Below are 20,784 nucleotides of genomic sequence, written 5' to 3' on the forward strand. Positions count from 1 at the left end.
GATTCGTGTGGATGAAACGCCTATACGATGCCAAATTTATGCGTATACAGCTAAATGCATCTCCTTGTGGATGGGGCCTAAGTCAAGTCAAGACACCTTTATTAATAGAGCGCTTTTAACAATACAGATTGTGTCAAAGCAACTGTTTAGCATTAAATAGAAAAATTGTGTGTCAATAATGCAATGTCTTTTAATTAAGCTAAAAGGATAGCACGTTCCACCAACTTTCACATGCCAGCGATGCCAATTTTTATTTATTTATATTTATAGAGTAATACATTGGGTTGGGTGAAATCACCAATAATATTTTCTAAATTTTCCCTCATATTTCTCATTTCCACGCAATCCCATAAAGCATTGCAAATGTAATAACAGATTTAATTCTCCCTTATTGATGGTTTCAATGGCAACAACATAAGCAAACATTACTGCACATGCACACTTTTCTGGTCCAAACTTAACTTCTTGGAGATTTCCACAAACAATCAATCAATAACAAATCTAATTAACAAGTGGATTACATTAGCTAGCAAGTTAAAACTATAGATGCACGTGTTCGACTTGAAGTAGTACTGTGCAGACCGATCGGTGTGTGACATCAAAGTACCATGAAAGCTGTATAGCATGCTTTTGAATCACTCTAGTGGTACTTTGACTTTAATTGCATTTGTAGTTGGCGCCATAGCCACATGCCAGTCCAATAAACAAACACAGACCGAAAGTTAAGTCGTTTGTGCATAAACAAATGCCCACAAACTTGAGCAGCGTTGTAAAGAAGAATGGCCCAGATTCTTCCAAACCCATGAAAGAAACTGGTAAAGTCATACAGAATATGATTACTTCAATTTATTGCTACTAAAAGTGGATGTACAAAAAACTGAATCATAGGGTGTCCTTAGTTTGTCACGCATGACTTTTCCATTTTGGGCGAGTTTTAATCTGTTTTGTGGTTTTATACTCTAGTTTCATACAAAGATCCTTTATCTGTCTTTCATAGGATGAATGTTTGATGTAAAATTGCAAATTGCTCATAAAAGCTGTAATGAACACTTGTCATTTTTCCAAGAACCAAGGCCACTGTGAGAGTGGGTGGTCAGTGTTAAATTTTTTTGGGCTTGTCAGTGAACCTGTTTGTAGACAATTTTTCAAAACAACATCAATCAAATGATTGATTGAAAAAATTATTGAAATAATTGAAAAATAGAATGCATTTAAAGGGTTAGTTCACCCAAAAATGAAAATTAGCCCATAAATGTCAAACCTTGAAGTCATCCTAGGTGTATATGACTTTCTTCTTTCACACAAAATATTAAAAATTATCTTTGATCTTTCAAGCTGTTTGATGCAACTCAGCGGGTGTTGCACTCCAACGGTCCATGTAGATCGGTTTACTAGATAGCTCATCCATTAAAAAAAAAATTTCTCACACAGCTCCGGAGGGTGAAAAATGGCCTTCTGTAGCAAATTGATGTGTTTTTGTAAGTAAATATCCATATTCAAAATGTAATAATCTAACTTGTGCTCACTGTTGTAAAACGGAAGCAGTTCCGAGGGGATGACAAATGAGGTCAGCATGTGATAGGGAGTCTCGTGAAAACCAACATTTGTTACCAGAAGTAAAGGAAGCAAAGCCTCCTTACTTTAGCAAAGGAAATTGAAATATTTTCAATATAATGAATTATTTGTGCTGCTATTGTACTGCTTTCAATTGTAATGTCACATTTCTGTTTACTGGACATCGAGGCGTTTAAAGCTTTTAGTTTTGTTGGCACTTTCTGTATCGACTATTCTCTGAAGGGTTTTACCAATAATATCCCTGAGTACAGAACTTCTGTGTTAATTTCAGTGCCAATTACAATTCAATAGAGTTAAGCCACTGAGCAACTAATTCAAAGGAAAGATAAAATCTTTCATTATTGAATTTTGGTCATCCAAACAAGTGCTGTTAAATGTTTGTAATGCTCATTTTAGCTTATGCTTTTATTTGTTTGGCCAGTGCAACTTTAAAACACTATGTATTTGCCAGGTTTGCATCCAGGTCCCAGTTCTCCTCTTTGTTGAGCGTGCTAGTTAAGTAGGCGATTGCTCTCTCATTGGAGTTTAATCCAGTGTGTTCCCTCTGGTCCTCTGTACAAACTTACTTTCAGCCTCTGGTATAATTGCTGGGTGTATTTCCTTCCCACACTGCTGGGCTCTGTGCAGTTTTCTCACTGTTTGCTTTTTCATCCGTGTCTAATTTGAGAGACGCGCCTCGACAGAAACTTGTGTGTGTGTGTGTGCTTATTTGTGTGTGCCAGTTTGCATGTTTGTGTGTGTTATGAGGGGCTGGGAGAAACTGACTCGCTTGCGGGAAAATGTTGAGGCACTGATTGCATAGAAGTGTGCAGTCCTGGTTGCAAACAAGTTAATTAACAGTGTTTCTTAATTAGCAAGGGCTTGAGGGCAGAGATGGGCTGTCACTTCTGGTGCTGTGGATCTCACTCTCTCACAATCTCATTTCTTTCACTGAGAGGAGAGGAAGAGGTTGCTCTTGACAAGCTGTTTTTAAAGACATATCTGCACTGTTGGCGAAGTTGCATCTTTTTAGTTTAAGAATAGTGATTGAATGATCTTGGAACATCTTAGGTCCTGCAGTTAATTTAACGAGTTCTACAAAGTGTATCTGGATAGACTTGATTTTGAGTCAGTGTATGGCTTTTTCGGTTCGGTGTACATGTGTGCCAAATAATACAGCATTGATTTATCCAGTGCACATGTGGAACTTAATTTGAAACACCTAGTTTTATATATATATATATATATATATATATATATATATATATATATAAATTTTAGCAAATGTATAGGAATTCTTAAATCCCAAGATGTATCTTTTAGCCGTGCTGTTTCAGTTCATGCTTAAATAAAACTTGACCAGACATATATTAGAACTCTTGTACAATAATTCATGTTTTGTTACTTTTGACAAGAAACAAAGTGTTATTGTTATGTCTATTTTATCAGAAGATTCGAACAATAAATGCCATTTGACTCTCTTTCATGAGAAAATTTTAAATATAATTGAATTTATTTACATACACAATTTAAGTAAGCCACTGTTTAATTAAATAAAAATGAATTTTATGTTTAGTTTTTCTCTCTGCTGTACTGAAAATGTACCAAACTGACTTTAGAACCAAGATTCATTCAAATTTTTTGTTTGTTTGTTTGTTTGCTTTATATATTTATTTTGTATTTTACCGTCACATACTTAATACAAATAAGGGGCACCTGAATAAAAAAAAAAATTATAATAATAATGGTGCGGTCACATTTACCATTGCTTTGCGAAATTCAATCAATAGGAATTTCAATAATATTCTGCACAATCTGCAAATTTGTGTGAGGGCGATAGAGACCAATTTAAATGCAGATTATATTCAAACTGGTCGTGTGAATGCACCACATTGACACACAGCTTTTTGCTTGTTTATCTCACTCTAGAGCTGTAATCGGGCCATAAAAGTTAGGCCCGATAGGACCCGAGCCCGAAAGGTTTCGGCCCGAGCCTGACAAGTATATTTTGATTGACAGCTTTTTTTTTAATTATTCAAATGTCGGCACACACGCAGCTCTTTTGCCTTTTGTCAAGAATGAGTCATTTATACACGTTTTAACATAATTTATTCATAACTAACGTAGACTAGACCACTCGGAAGTTGGAGTAAAGAAATAAAATAAGTCCTCTGTAACATCTCTAAATAGACATAGGCTCATTTAACCTATAAATAGACCAACGCACCAATAAAAACAAGTCTTTTTTGACAAAATAAATTAAGATAAATTCTAAATTAAGATGGGTATTTGGCAATAACGAAATTAAGATAAAGGCTCCGGATTTGCTTCGCCACTAGCAGCTGACATTTAATGAAAGAATAATGCCAATGTTAGCGTAAATACTCGTGTCCACATTATGCATTTAAGACTCAATGAATATTTAGTTATCATTTGAAAAACCTTTACTCACAGAGATTAGGCTAGGCCTACATGTTTTTGTGGAGGAAAATTATTGACTCCACTGTAGATGTCTTCAGTGCGTTCCTGCGCTCACTGATGGTGCGTCATTATTCACTCATTATTCTCATTATAAACATGGTCAAAACTTTTCCACACCTTAGACTTTGCTTTAGATGCTAGTGCAACCAAAACGTAATCGCCAGAGGCAAGCCTCCGTTTCACCTACTCAGCATCCATTTTCGCATCTTTCTCGCGTTAATCGAAACACATCACATGACCGCTCGTTTACCTCGCAAACCGGAGCGCAAGCCCGAGCCCGGCCCAAGCCGGCGTAAGATGATGTAAATTAAGCCTGAACCCGACCGAACCCATCGGGTCCCGTCAGGTTCGGGCAAAGATCTTCAGCTCTATCTCACACTGAAATTTAGCTTGTGACCTTTATGTGCAAGTCTCCTCAAGTTGAGTTTTGCATGAGGAACAAAACTAAATTTAAGTTTTCATCTTGCCATAGACCTCTCAAAACTCATATTCATACTTGGTGCACAAAGACATTCCTTGTTTGTTTTGAGTAATGGTAACTGCTGTTGATTCTCACAATGTCTAGTCAAGTTTGAATATGTTAAATTGCAAAGGTATTAAAAGAAAAAAATGAAGTGGAGATGAAAAGGAAAAAGTGAATAATGACCATTTGATACATTAGCCAAAATGTTGAAGACAATAATGAAGTAAATAGTGAAATTGTTTTTTTGGACTCTTTATTTATTTAATGTGGTTTATAAATCAGAGAAGATAGCAACAGTGATCTGCAGTTCTTGAGAACAGCCTGATCCTCACTTCTACCGAAGCTCTATCATCTTATTCTATTCTTAATCATGTTCTTCACTGTGTCCATGACATACATAACAATATCATGAATATTACATGTTAGCTACTTCTCTCACGAGACGCTTCTGTTGTTTGTAGTGAATTGATTAGTTTGAGATACTAGAGGTGAGGCTGGATCAATAGCTCTTTTGTCATTGACATTCTAATACCAAGTGTTAAAATTGAATTTATGGTGCTCGCTAAGGCAAGCGTCACTATTACTGTTGCTCATTCTTAAGTTTATGGATTTGAACAAGCCTCTTACAAATCCTAAAGGTCATTGTTTAACTTGTGTCTACACAGCTTGTACTACAAATATGAATTATACATCAAATCATGCTTTTTCTTTTCTTTTTTTCTTCCTTTTTTTTTTTTGGAGAGGAGTGCTATTATTTTCGAATTAATTGGAGTTATGTATTTTGACTCAAGATATTTACCTGATGGTAATCCTATTCAGTAGAATACAGAATCCTTTTTGTCAAATTAATGCATTATTATATTAGGTTTTATTGTTTTATCATCGTCACAGACCAGGGCCTCATACACGCATGATCAGATTTGATCCTAAATACTATAGAAAATTCTAAAACTGGATTTACAGCATAAATGCAAAAACTGACATGAAAGTGCCCTTGTGTGTATGCCAACTGAATAGCATGCTTACAAGGTTTTTTTGTGTTCATATACATCAGTATTCAGGTCAACTTTGTTTATTAAAATGTAAACATAAAAGGACAATCACAGTATGCAATAATACTGTGCGCACATTTGAGCACCTGTTTTGCGATGCTCACTGTTGCTTCTTTTTATTATGATTATATATGATTTATATATGGAAAAAACCCTTCAGTTTATGTTGTCATATCAGGTACATTTCATCACATAATGATTGAAAAATAAACAGATGTTTAATTGTACATATTCATGTAAAATGCTAGCCATGAAATTAAATTAAGCAAATGATTTGGCTATTTTATTCCAAGAAAATTTAATATTTACATTTTTGCATCACTGTCATTTGTAAAACAGAATGCTTTCAAACAAAAAAAAGAGGAAAAATATATACTACACTTACATGTGATTTTTTTTTTCTTTTTTTTTCTAATTCTAAAAGTACAAAAACCATCCATAAAAAGAAAAACATTTATTTCATCATGCCCCAGGGATTGTGCTGGTATCATAATGTAAGATCCAAGGCAATTTTCCCAGAATCCCAAGAGATCTGATCCAAGCCTTCTACTAAGAGAACACCAACCCCATTAATCAATCCTAATATGTTGGTTTGCATGTTTGAATCAAGTCACATTCATTCATCTCTAATTCAGCATCCAATTTCCATACCTTATACGCTTCAAATTCAATTCCTTGCCAGATGCATCTTGTTTTTCTCTGGTCTTTTTAGCCAGGCAGACAGACCTCATTCCCTTCCTGATATTGTTTCAGAATCAACACCATTTCATCTCCATTCTGTCACCCCTCCAGCTGTTGAGTGTAATTGATTAAAAGCATCTATCCTCTCCCCAATGTGTGTTTCAGATCTGCCTCTCGCGCTCTCTCTCTCTCTCTTTCTCTGTTTGGTCTGGGTGTCTGCAGATGAATAATAATGTTTTGCCAACCCTTCTCTAAGGCTAGTGATGTACATTGAAAGAGACGTCCGAAAGGCCACGCCAGGAAAGGAGCAACAAAGCGGCAATGAATACCTGTCAAAATGCCTGACCCTCTTCATCTGTCACACTGTGCACGAACTGCCAGCCATCCTGGGTAAATCAATCACAATACACCAGAAAAAGAGGGTAAAGGGAACGCAAAGAATTCACTTGAGAAGGAACAGAGTGAAATGGGCAAAACAAAGCAGGGCCAAATGAGAATGAACATTGAATTTGATTGGCCTTTTTTAATTACCTTTCTGATTGAATACGTGAGAAGCTCTCAGGTATCGACCTGTTCCTCCTTTTTCATTTGTGAATTAGAGCCGCTACACCCCACCTCTTCCCCATGAAACTGGTTCAAACCAGTTCAGTTCTTCGCACCTGCTCACGCCCCCGGCCACCTACCAAGACTGATCCTGATGGATTGTTTGTGATTGGCTGATTTCTCACTGCTTCTGTTTATGTGGGCTCTCTGTAGATGACATCCTGTCCGTGTTAGGCAGCATTGTGGGAAGGAAGCACCCCTCTCCTACGCAGTCCCATCAGCTGAAGCAGAGCCTCCCTATGATGGCTGTTGTGCTGCATCTGCTCACCTCACAGGTGTGTGTCTGTGTCAGGTCTTGCTATATTTACTTTTTTACTAGTTATTTTTGGTTTCTATCTCCACAAGCATAGTACAGCCTGAGGTATATAAAAAAATTCCTTGTGGGACCTACCTTGTGGTGCAATAGATGATAACTTATTTCACAAGCTATTTTTTGTGCAGAAGATGACACTGAAAACCTTGAACGTTCAAATTACAAATGGCTGCACACACTATTATATTAAAGATAAGGTGAATAGCAATGATTCACTTTCTGTTCGGGCCAAGTACTCTTTTGGTCAGATCAGAACATCCACCTGGAACATCCAAATACCAGTTAGTAACACTGTTCCTTCCAGGAACCCAATAATGAAAATTCTGTCATTAATTAATCACCCTCATGATTTTCCAAACCTATAAGACCTTCGTTTATCTTCAGAACACAAATTAAGGTATTTTTGATGAAATCCAGAAGCTCTCCGACCCTCCATAGACAGAAAGGGTACTTCAACGATCAAGCCAAAATATCTAAATATCAAGCCAAAAAAAATAAAAATTATCTGTGTTCTGTGTATCTGTGTATGTGTGTTCTGAATATGAATAAAGGTCTTAGGGGTTTGGACCAACATGAGGGTGAGTAATTAATGATATAAAATGAAACAAAATGAACAAAAATGGTGCCAAAATGAAAAAATATTCAAGATAGAGGGGCATGCCATGGGCCAGCCCTGCCACAAATAAAAGTATATTTTAAAATGAATTAATTGAGTCACTTTGTGGAATTATATTTAGATTTGCACAAAATGCATCAGATATCTTTTTACAAGGGATTTTTTTTGTAGTATAACCAATCACATGTTTTTTAACTTATAAATACAGTTGCCAGTTAGAGTCATTTAGATTAGTCATTTTGGTGAGTGTATGTGCTCACTGACAAAATTCTGCTTGCTCACAAATTCTTTCATCTTAAATGACAAAGTACAGAAAAGAAGCAAGTAAGAGATTGATTTTGCAGCTTCAGTGATTATATAAGTTCCCTTTCAAGGGAACGTGACACTGCGTCCTGTAGGGGGCGCTATGGGGAACAACTCGTCGTGACCCGTGTCTGAAGCATACATTGAAAAAACACCAACTTGTTGGCCAGCTGCAGACTCTGATGTCACTACCGGCGCGACTATAAACAGGCACCGAGAGAACACATCATTCTCTTCTTCGTCTTCACTGACTGTTCTGTTTGAAGCGTGCATCTGAAAGAACTGGTAAGAGCAATCTTTCTCTGTATATCATGGCGACTACTAGCAAGCGTTTGGACAATGTGTGCATCCGTGTCGGTGTTATTTGACACCCGATGACACACGCGATCTTTGCGTCATTTGTTTGGGTGAAGAGCATACACGCGATGTCTTTGAGGAGGCAATCAGCGTGCATTGTGAGCGTTTTTTCAAAGAAAAAAGCTCTGCTCTTGTTTGTCTCTCTTCCGAAAAAAAAAAGAAAAAAAGGCAGTCATCTGCTTCCCGTTGTTCAGGACCTACCGCTGCTGAGGCATGGAGGAGAATGAGCTCGTGAGAATACAGGTGGATCTGTTTGAGTTTTTTAAAGAGGGATTTTCCCTTTCACACTCGTAATGGCGGCGGAGGAGAGAGAGCTTTGGGAGGATGATGTTATATCTTTAACACTATCTGATACTGAGGTTAGTACTCTGCTAGGTTTTTACCCAGGGAAAGCAGGGGGATATTTGAGGATGGTGAAGAAGCTGAGGCTGAGCCTTCTCAATTCTCCTGCCCTGCGTATGTAGAGCTGTTAGAGGTTATGGATCGCGCCATGGCAAAGTTGGACTTGCCATGAAAATGCGCTAACAAGATGACAATGTAAGGCCATTAAAAAAAAAAAACCCTCGATGAGTGTTTTCTTTCTGACCATAGCCCTCCAGCCTAGTTGAGCCTTCCATTCTGCATGATCTCCGTACAGATATCAAAAAGATATGAAAGAGGCCATTTTCTTCTCACTTCCCTCTGTTTTGGCATTAGAGTAGATCTGCCGACATCGAGGTGATGCGCGGAAGTGGCTATAAAGGGGATGCCCCCTGTAGAAAGAGCTAAAAAAAATTATTTCTGCAGGGGAAACATCCTCTCTTAAGCTCCCTCCTTGCCGTCTAGGCCCCTTCAGAAATTTATCTGGCTTAGATGGCAAGGCATAAGCAGCAGCAGGTCAGCCTGTGGCTTTGTTACACACGATGGTGGTGCTTCAAGCATATCAGGCTGATCTGCTAAGAGACCTGGATGGAGGCAAGGGCCTTTATCTTGATCAGGTAGCCGCACCACAGATCTCTCTCCTTGCTACCAAGCAGGCCGCTGCCGCCATGGGCGGGACTAGGGCGGCCATGGTGGCAGCGGAGAGACGTCTGTGGATGAACCTGGCAGACATTTGGAAGAAAGAAAAGGCTTTCTTCTCGATACTCAGGTTTCGCCTTCTGAACTTATCGGTATTTCCGTTGAGACAGTGATCGAGAAGTTCAGGGAGACGAAGGCGCGCTCTGCTGCTTTCAGATCCTTCGTTCCACGAAGGTCCAGGTCCAAGCTAGAACAACATAGGGGTCCTGGCCTGTCTTGATCTGAGGATCAAAGACGGGCACAGAAGACTAGTGTGGCGAAAACTACTCATTCCCTTCAGGGAAAAAATCCCTGAAGGGAATGAGTAGATTCCTCGGTATCACTCTGATTTGGACGAGAAGGCTGCCTCGTCTGGATCACATCCCTTAGGTTCCGCTTACCTCCACGCGACCCACGATTCATCTTACCCCTGCCAGCAGGTGGGGGATGAGCGCGAGTCCAAATCAGAGTGATACCGAGGAATCTACTCATTCCCTTCAGGGATTTTTTACTTCTGCTTTTATCCTCCCCTTCCTAATTCCCCTGTAACCACCAGCTTTACACCTAACAGTCTCCTATACTGGACCTATAAAGTTTTTGGTTGGTTTTATGTTCATAGCAATCACCTGACTGATGGTCCGGACTAAAAGGAGGCACCCCTTGAGCGGGGCTCTAGGGCAGGAGGGTGGGTGAGTATGTAACCCTCTCTTTATACACTTATGTGTATTAAATTGCTGGTGGTTATATGTCTGCTAATAAATGCTGTGAGTTTCCTTTGCAGTGCTCAATTACGGTGTTTACTAAACAGTCGCCAGCAGCAGCCATCCGGCTTCATGTTCCAGTAATAGGTGGCTGAGATCACAGGCTTCTGCGGGAGCCTCCTTGATCATCAGGCCTGGCACAGCACTGCAGGGAATTTCATTGATGTCCGGCCAGGTCACCCTGAGGGGTCTTTTGGCCGCTTAGTGGTGCTGTCGGATCTAGCGGGAAGTGGAGGTGGCAGTTACAGAAGTCTTCTTGTATATCTTTTATGAAGTCTTTGCTCACTTTCTGAAATCCACACTGTGGTAAGTTCGCACGCTAGTATTCTGCGTTCTTTCTAAAATCCTATATGATGAGGGCTTCGCCCGGTCTCTTCGTGCCCTTACTTGAGTTGGTAAAAGCCCCATTCATCTCGGGCGCCACTCCACCTATGTATCATCGGATACCTATCTAAACAGGGTGTTACAGGATCTGTTGAGACAGCTCTTTCAGCAAGCTTATGTGTAAGCTAGCGGTAGCCCCTGTGTGACAGGCAAGACTTGGTAGAAAATGCTAGGTTCTAAGCCGTATCCCTTTAAAAGAATCTTTCCTGATTCCAAGCCTTCAGCTCCACCCTGGGCCGAGGCCCTAACAATTAAGTTGGGTATGTAGCTTAGGCCTTTGGCCGACGTCTAAACGTCCCAGGGGTAACTCCCGTGGAAATGGTAGAGTTGGTACTTAGTGCTCACCATGATTCTGGCCTGCACTCCCCTCAGCATGGCGGCATGGGTATACTGTTCCCCATAGCGCCCCCTAGAGGACGCAGTTTGAAGTTGCTTAAAAGGGAACGTATCAGGTTACGAATGTAACCATGTGTTACAGTCCGTACAAAGGTCTAGGAGTTTAAAGGGACGCATAACATAATAGATGGACACGGCTGGAGTATCCCAAAATAATCCTTTATTTTAACACAAAATACTCAAAAAAAGTAACCAAAATTATGAGATAGGGAGCCAAGCAACACAATAAAGAAATAACTAAACTAACAGAAACAGGCAGGGCCTCCCTACTCCAAAATAATTCAATTCAAGTTTATTTGTATAGCGCTTTTTACAATACAAATCGTTACAAAGCAACTTTACAGAAAATTATGTTTCTACAATATTTAGTAGTAGCTAGTAGTTTGTGCACGTTTGACAGGATTTTAGAAAAATAAAAATAATAATAATAATAATGCAAGACGTAGTCAGCTAGATGATGAACTATCAATATTATTAATTAATAGTAATTATAGGATGCAGTCACACATGTAGCAATAATTGTTAGTTCTGTTTGTTGATTCAAGGTTAGCATCATCTGGGGTCCTCTGAGGGTCAGCATCATCTCTTCTCAGGTGTTCTGGATCCAGACTGGAGCTTGTGTAAATCCTAGTTACCACAGGATGTAAATCCCGTGGCAAAACATAGAAACAAAATAGAGACATCATTAGCATAGCTGCTGATCCAACAAAGTAAAATTAGTTTAACCCAAGCTAAAGAATAAAAATGCAGATGCAACTACACTCACAATTTAAGAGATACATTATTCGAATGCTTGGCGAAAGAGATGCGTTTTTAATCTAGATTTAAACAGAGAGAGTGTGTCTGAACCCCGAACATTATCAGGAAGGCTATTCCAGAGTTTGGGAGCCAAATGTGAAAAAGCTCTACCTCCTTTAGTGGACTTTGCTATCCTAGGAACTACCAAAAGTCCAGCGTTTTGTGACCTTAGGGTGCGTGATGGGTTGTAGCGTGGTAGAAGGCTAGTTAGGTACGCAGGAGCTAAACCATTTAGGGCCTTATAGGTAAGTAATGATAATTTGTAACTGATACGGAACTTAATAGGTAGCCAGTGCAGAGACTGTAAAATTGGGGTAATATGATCATATTTTCTTGACCTGGTAAGGACTCTAGCTGCTGCATTTTGGACTACCTGTAGCTTGTTTATTTACGAAGCAGGACAACCACCTAGAAGTCCATTACAATAGTCCAGTCTAGAGGTCATGAATGCATGAACTAGCTTTTCTGCACCAGAAACAGGTAACATGTTTCGTAGCTTGGCAATGTTTCTAAGATGGAAGAATGCGGTTTTTGTAACATTGGAAATATGATTTTCAAAAGACAAATTGCTGTCCAATATAACACCCAGATTTCTGACTGTAGAGGAAGTAACAGTACATCCGTCTAGTTGCAGATTGTAATCTACAAGATTCTGTGTGGTGTTTTTTGGTCCAATAATTAATATCTCTGTCTTATCCGAATTTAATTGGAGAAAATTATTTGTCATCCAATCTTTTACATTTTTAACACACTCTGTTAGCTTAGATAATTGGTAAGTTTCATCTGGTCTCGTTGAAATATATAGCTGAGTATCATCAGCATAACAGTGGAAGCTAATTCCGTATTTTCTAATAATATTACCAAGGGGCAACATGTATATTGAAAATAGAAGGGGACCTAGGACGGATCCTTGTGGCACTCCATATTTTACTGATGATAAATGAGATGACACCCCATTTAAGTAAACAAAATGGTAGCGATCGGACAGGTAGGATCTAAACCATCTTAGAGCCTGCCCTTGAATACCTGTATAGTTTTGTAATCGATCTATGAGTATGTCATGATCTATGGTGTCGAACGCAGCACTAAGATCAAGTAAGACTAGAAATGAGATGCAGCCTTGATCTGACGCAAGAAGCAGGTCATTTGTAATTTTAACAAGTGCAGTTTCTGTGCTATGGTGGGGCCTAAAACCTGACTGAAATTCTTCATACAGATCATTTTTATGCAGGAAGGTGCTCAATTGAGCAGACACAACTTTTTCTAAAATTTTAGACATAAATGGAAGATTTGAAATAGGCCTATAATTTGCCAGTACACTAGGATCTAGTTTTGGTTTCTTAATAAGAGGCTTGATAACCGCCAGCTTGAATGGTTTTGGGACGTGACCTAAAGATAACGACGAGTTAATGATATTGAGAAGCGGTTCTTCGGCTACAGGTAACAGCTCTTTTAGTAATTTAGTGGGTACAGGATCTAATAAACGTGTTGTTGGTTTAGATACAGTGATAAGTTTATTTAGCTCTTCCTGTCCTATATTTGTAAAGCACTGCAGTTTATCTTTGGGTGCGATGGATGAAACTGAAGTGTTAGACGCTGTAGAATTTACATTCGCTATTGTATTTCTAATGTTATCTATTTTATCAGTGAAGAAATTCATAAAGTCATTACTATTTAACGTTGGTGGAATATTTGAATCAGGTGGCATCTGGTAATTTGTTAATTTAGCCACTGTGCTAAATAAAAACCTTGGATTGTTTTGGTTATTTTCAATGAGTTTGTGGATATGCTCTGCCCTAGCAGTTTTTAGAGCCTGTCTATACCTGGACATACTGTTTTTCCATGCAATTTTAAAAACTTCCAAGTTAGTTTTTCTCCATTTGCGTTCAAGACTACGAGTTACTTTCTTGAGAGAGTGAGTATTACTGTTATACCATGGCACAGTACGTTTTTCTCTAACCTTTTTCAATTTGATGGGGGCAACAGCTTCTAATGTATTAGAGAAAATAGTGCCCATGTTGTCAGTAATTTCGTCTAATTCATGTGTATTTTTGGGTACAAATAGCAGTTGAGATAGATCAGGCAGGTTATTTGCGAATCTGTCTTTGGTGGCTGGAACAATAGTTCTGCCCAGACGGTAACGCTGAGACATATAGTTAATATCAGTTATACGCAGCATGCACGATACAAGGAAATGGTCTGTAATATCATCACATTGGGGTACAATATCTATAGCAGTAAGATCGATTCCATGCGATATAATTAGATCTAGTGAATGATTAAAACGATGAGTGGGCCCGGTGACATTTTGCTTGACTCCAAAGGAGTTTATTAGGTCAGTATACGCAAGTCCTAATGTATCATTTGCATTATCAACGTGAATATTAAAATCTCCCATGATTAGCGCCTTATCAACTGTAACTAGAAGGTCTGAGAGGAAATCTGCAAATTCTTTTAGGAATTCTGTATACGGCCCTGGTGGTCTATACACAGTAGCCAGAGCAAGAGATACATTAGATTTCTTTTGCATGTCTGACAGTGTAACATTTAGCAGAAGTATTTCAAAAGAGTTAAACCTGTATCCTGTTTTCTGGGTAACATTAATATCACTATATATTGTTGCAACACCTCCTCCACGACCAGTCTGACGGGGCTCATGCTTATAACAGTAATTTGGTGGAGTAGACTCATTTAGACCAAAATAATCATTTGGTTTTAGCCAGGTTTCAGTCAAGCAGAGTACATCAAAACTATTTTCTGTGATCATAATATTTATGAGCCCAAACTTTAAAAATTGTTTTTGTTCATTTACTTTACTTTATAACAACAAGATAAGAGCAGGAGACAATGTGGCAGTGGAGAAGTCTGTGGCTGGCAGAGAGAGAATGAAAGGGTCCGCCTCCTTCCATTTTATAGCCTCATTTCCCCAGCTCAACCAATCAGAATCTGAAAACAAAAACAAAAATTAAGAAATGAGCACTACTATTTATTTGAGGACTCTGGGCCGGGGCGTACGTGAGACGCGCGTATCACCCCCACCCCTAGATGGTGAATGGGGAGCCAAAAATAAAGAAATCCCCCAATCACCATGTAATAACACGCGACAACGCATCTGCCAGGACAATTTTTTTGCCAGCTACATGTTTTATCTCCAGATTAAAAGCTTGGACAAACAAAGCCCATCTCATTAGGCGCTGATTGGAATTACGCATTTGATTAATAAAAGTGAGAGGATTGTGATCTGTATAAACAGTAACTGGACGCGAAGAGGAGCCAATATAAACCTCAAAATTATTAAGGGCCAAAATTAGAGTGAGAGGCTCATTTTCAATTGTTGAGTAAGACTTGATGTTTTTAATTTTTTTTTAGAAAAGTAGCACACAGGGTGCTCAATACCATCAGACCCATCCTGCACAAAACAGCACCTGCTCCCACATCACTAGCATCAATAGCTAGTTTAAAATCATGATCGTACACTGGGGCAGCAAGAACAGGTGCGTGCATCAGAAGGGCTTTAAGAAACTCAAAAGCATGCTGGCATTCTGGTGACCACTTAAAGGTAGTTTTTGGACTCAACAGGTCAGTGAGTGGGACAGCCACTGAAGAAAAGTTTTTACAAAAACTTCGGTAATACTCAGCCATTCCCAAGAACCGCTGTAATTCGCGACGAGTTGAAGGAATTTGGAATGACCTGATAGCCTCAATCTTTGCTTCTACCGGCTTCACCATGCCCCCACCAACTATTTTACCCAAATAAACTACTGTCGCTTTAGCAAAATCACATTTGGCCAAATTAACAGTTAAATTTGCGTCAACAAGCCTCTGAAAAACCTGTTTTAACTGATCGATGTGCTCATCCCATGTTGCAGAGTGAACCACTATGTCATCCAAATATGCCTCACACCCTGGCACCCCCCACAAAATGCGGTTAACCAACCACTGAAAAGTAGCAGGTGCATTGCGTACCCCAAAAGGCATTACAGTATATTGTAAAAATGCATCAGGGGTAACAAATGCACTAATTTCTCTAGTATGTGGAGTTAAAGGCACCTGCCAATAGCCTTTAAGGAGGTCTAACTTTGTCACAAAAGCTGCTGACCCTACACGGTCGACACAATCCTCCATACGAGGAAGAGGATGACAGTCAGGCTTAGTGACATTGTTAACCTTCCTAAAGTCTGTGCAAAAACAGTCAGACCCATCAGACTTGATAGCAAGAAGACAGGGCGAACTCCATGAGCTAATACTAGGTTCCACAATGCCATGTGACAACACATAGTTAACCCTTTATGGTACGCATTATGTTCTAACCATGAAATATTTTTTTAAATAAGTTTTTATTACATGAAATAGCTTCAATTATACAAATCCCCCCAAAAAATTCGAAAAATTATTTTGGGGGGGTATTTAGGAAAACGTTGCCATATGGCAAAAGTGTACCACAATGGAAAATGGCCAAAAAAGTAGTTTTTCTATTAAATTATGATTATCTTTTCTATTAAAATTGATATTTCTTTTATATATTGATAGATTTTTATAATTGGAACTCATGCAAACCAAAATTAAGTAGGTTCCTATCATTTAACCTTCAAAATGGTACTTAAAAGTATTATAATGCCGGACAAGTTTTGTACCATATATGCATATCAAATTCATTCCACAAAGTTTCCAACAACAAAAACAAGTCTTTTTGAAAGTATTTTATACAAGTTAAGTAAATGTATGGTAGCTTGGAACATGCACTAATACCATGTAGAACATAAAAATATAAAATACAGGTATTACGATATAGGGGGCTTCCTGAAGTAAAGTGAAAAGTGAAAGTTGTGACATTAGCCAAGTATGGTAACCCATACTCAGAATTGGTGCTCTGCATTTAACCCATCTAAGTGCACACACACAGCAGTGAGAAGTGAACACACCATGAATACACACCCATAACAGTGGGCAGCTATAGATCCAGCGCCCAGGGAGCAACTGGGGGTTCAGTTTTCCCAGTCCATCCATGTGCACCTGTCTCAATCCAACTCATGGCACATTTCATGACATCCCATGAAACAGCAAAAAGCAATTCTTTTCAGCTGTGATGCAAAGGTGCAAGTCATATTTGCTGCACTTCAAGCGGACGATCCCCCTGCAGCCAGGGTATTTGCTACTCCCTTTCATCTCCATGACAAGCCAACTCTGCACTCTTCCTATTGCCCTTTCCATAAAATATAGCTGTATTCATTTTCTGAAAAGAAAACATAATTTTGTTATTTATACATAAATACAACTATACTACAATAAACACTTCAAATCATTAATTAACTGTGATAATTGTATTGATGCTACTATCTATAAAAAATCCCAATGGGGAAATACATTACTGCAATTCCACTGTGGTACAGTGTTGCCATATGGATACGCACCTATTTTTCAATAGTGGTACAGAGTTGCCATATGGCAACCTTGATATTTTCTCAATTTACAGTAAAACTATGTTAGACAAAATTGATTTATGAATTAAAATATCTAATTTACTTACCAAAGATATTGCAAAAAAAAAAAACCTTGAGAAAAGATGTTTAGAAATTAGGTTAATAGAGCAATTTCTGGAGCACTTCAACAAGTGTCTTCTGTGTCAAGGTGACAGTGGAAAAAGGAGATTTGGGAGGACATTCAGTTGTCATGTGACTTAAAAACAGCACATCATTGGCCTACCCTTTTAATTCCCTTAATGTGATATATCGTAGTTTTTTCAGAATTACAAGGAAATGAGTATAAATTAATTGTTGCCATATGGCAACTCCGTACCATAGAGGGTTAACTTGGATTTGGAGGCGTTGACGTTTTTCAGGGTTGACACGATACGGATGCTGTTTAATTGGCATGTTGTCACCAACCTCAATATCATGCTCCAATACATGTGTTTGGGATGACACATCTGAAAACAATGAAACATGACCTTTGATTAATCTTAATATGTCTGTATGCTGCGAACAAGGGAGATGCAAAAAATAAGAATCAAGGTTAGCAGGCATCTCAGAATTCTTTAAACGACCTTGAATTGTAGCAACAGAAGGGCTCTCCATCTCACAATCGATATCAAAAACATCTAGCGACTCACAGGCCTCAAGAACAGTTTCAGCACCGAAATGGCAACACCGAAGGATCATTTACCTTCAAAGCACTAGACAGAGGCAAACAGGCTGTTGAACGTTCAGCATTGGACAAGGCCATGACTGTATTAACTTCACCAAAACTGGGCTTGTTCAACTGCTCACGATCATAATAAGGTTTGATCATATTAATATGACAAAGTCTGCTACGACGAGCACGGTCAGGAGTAGCTACGATATAATCCCGGTCACTGACTCTCTTTTCAATGACATAGGGGCCACTGTAACGTGCCTGAAGGCTGGACCCAGTAACGGGTAAAAACACCAAAACTTTATCCCCAGGCTTAAACTGTCTTAAACCAGCCTTTCATCTTCGACTGAGCAGTAGACAAGTGTTGTGTAGCCAATTCACAAGCCAGTGTAACTTGTAGCGAAAGGAGCTGACATAATCAAGCAGATTTTTCGGTTGAGACTCATTCAACCAGTTCTCCCGAAGCAGTCTTAAAGGACCACCTACATTATGAGCGAACACTAAATCTGCTGGACTATAACCAGTAGATTCCTGCACAGCTTCCCGAGCCGCAAATAGCAGAAGATGTACACCATCATCCCATTCTTTTTCATTTTCAAGGCAATGGGCGATGTTCAGCTGACCGACTACTTTTGCAAACACACGAGACATAAAGTTTGTGCGCTGGTCTGTTTGAATTACCTTAGGGAGTCCAAACAATGAGAAAAACTTAACAAGTGCTTTTACAACTGCAGGTGCAGTGATTTTTCGCAAGGGTATAGCTTTAGGACAGCGTGTTGAAGCACACATAATGGTCAATAAAAACTGGTTACCAGATTTGGTACGAGGCAACGGACCCCCACAATCAACAATAACGTGATCAAATGGATAATCAACAGCTGGAATGGGGAATAAAGGATATCGTGGGATGGGTGGGTTCGACTTTCCAGAGACTTGACACGCGTGACATGTTCTACAGTGTAACTTCACATCCCGTTTTAACCCTGGCAAAAAATTGGCGCAAAAATTGGTAACACCTACATAACTGGATAAAGGATTGTCATGTGCCAGACTCATTATTTCATTGTGAAAATAGTTTGGAACAACAACCTGTGTGACAACACTCCGCACTGTGGAAGCGTAAGATGGTGTTCACTTACACAGCAGGCAGGGGCGTAGTTTATGGGGGGGATGCGGGGGAGGTAACCCCCCCAATATTCAAATCCATCAGTTACAACCCCCCCAATATTTCAACATGAAAATCACAGTAGATCAAATGAAAAATATAATATGAAAAAATAGAATTCATTTATTTTGTAAAAATAATTTTGTTCCTAATCAAATATGAGTATGTCATAATAAATCAGACAAAAAATACCCCCCCCCCATTGAACCGATTGGTAACACCCAACCAATGAGTCGCACTTTCACCAAAACACGCGAGTGGTGTTTGAATGGGAGAGCACACGGTTAATGTTAACGCCAAAAATGAAGAAAGCGCTGCACAGCGGACTATATTTAACTGCTGGTCAGAGAGGGATGCAAAAAAAAAACAAAGCATGTACTGAGAATGAGGTATGAGAATATTGTGTAATAGTTAGTACACACCACATATATTTTAGCTAGCTAATCCATTGCAATGTATTTAGCTATAACTATCAGTATAACAAGTTACCAAAGCAGCTGTCTGTTTTGCTAGTATATTTTTCAATAGTGTCTGTAATTATCAACGACAAAAGTATTCACATCGGTGTTTGTTTTCTTACTAATGTAATCTGACTTTTGAACGAATTGGATGAATTAACGATTTAAGTGGCTAACTCATTAAAACAGTGAAACACTGCCGCCTACTGGCGGTTTCAATACTTAATTTCTTTCTTTTGATAATCTCTACTATGTTAGAATTTTATGAATGATGATTATACACACATTTCATAACGTTATGAGGTGTATAATCTCTTAACATGTTTTTATAACAGATTCGAGGTAAATATAGCTGCAGGGTAGAAAAGTCAGCACAGGGAGAGGAGGAGCAGGTGATCAGGTAAAGAAGATGCCATTCAATCAATCAAATAAAATAGGAAACAGTATAGAAAAACAGCAGCTTTGTAAAGTTAGGCTATAGCCTACATTAATGCCTTTAATGTTTTAAAGATGTGTTTCCCTTTAGAAAAAAAATTAAAAAGCATTAAGGTTCTATTATTTTAATCTTAAAATAAATGTCTAAATGTTGTCTCTTTCATATTTGTATATGTTGAATTTGTAATCAGTTAAAGCATGTTGCCAGATAGATAGATAGATAGATAGATAGATAGATAGATAGATAGATAGAATCGATGTCCATAGCAGAAAATCCCTGCTCAACTGTCTAGCTTTAATGCGTACTGATTCTCGTCTTCCTGTCTCCTCAATTTCAATTTTGCTCAGCTCAAACTCATGCTGGAGCTCTTTTTCCTTAAGATCTAAGCGTCGCATTTCCACCTGTAACTCCAGTTTACGCAGCTCAGGATCGGGATGCGTAACAGCATGTGAAGTGACAGCGCTGATAGCAGAGAGAAACTTTCTTTCAGCTAAGGCAGTGTGCAATTGATACTTAATATCTTGTTTTTTATCTTGTTTTTTAAATGGGCACTTTAAAATGAGCAGCAATCGAGATCAGATTATTTTTAGTGCATTGTTCAAATTCTTCTAAATTTGGGTGAGCTACAAAGTCCTCTAGACTAAACTCCGTAATGAGACCGAAAAAAACACGCAGTCAAAATAAAGAAAACAGGCACCGGGAGAACACGTCATTCATTTCTTCATCTGAAGCTTGCGTCCGAAACATGGCAGGGAGCTAGAGGACGCAGTGTCTCGTTCCCTACTCAGGGAAC

General features: G+C 38.8%; 1 protein-coding gene across 1 annotated transcript in view; it reads left to right on the forward strand.

The window, feature by feature from the left end:
* The window catches only part of LOC132157899 (serine/threonine-protein kinase ULK4-like), a 36,175-nt gene extending 15,798 nt beyond the window's left edge, over positions 1–20,377 (forward strand). Inside the window, exons 2-4 of the mRNA XM_059567160.1 lie at positions 6,488–6,621; positions 6,988–7,109; positions 20,339–20,377. Coding sequence (XP_059423143.1) covers positions 6,488–6,621; positions 6,988–7,109; positions 20,339–20,377 — 295 coding nt within the window. The remainder of the gene's footprint in view (positions 1–6,487; positions 6,622–6,987; positions 7,110–20,338) is intronic.
* The last annotated feature ends 407 nt before the right edge of the window (positions 20,378–20,784 follow it).

The sequence above is a fragment of the Carassius carassius genome, chromosome 15, assembly GCF_963082965.1.
Source record: "Carassius carassius chromosome 15, fCarCar2.1, whole genome shotgun sequence".
Taxonomy (NCBI): Eukaryota; Metazoa; Chordata; class Actinopteri; order Cypriniformes; family Cyprinidae; genus Carassius; species Carassius carassius.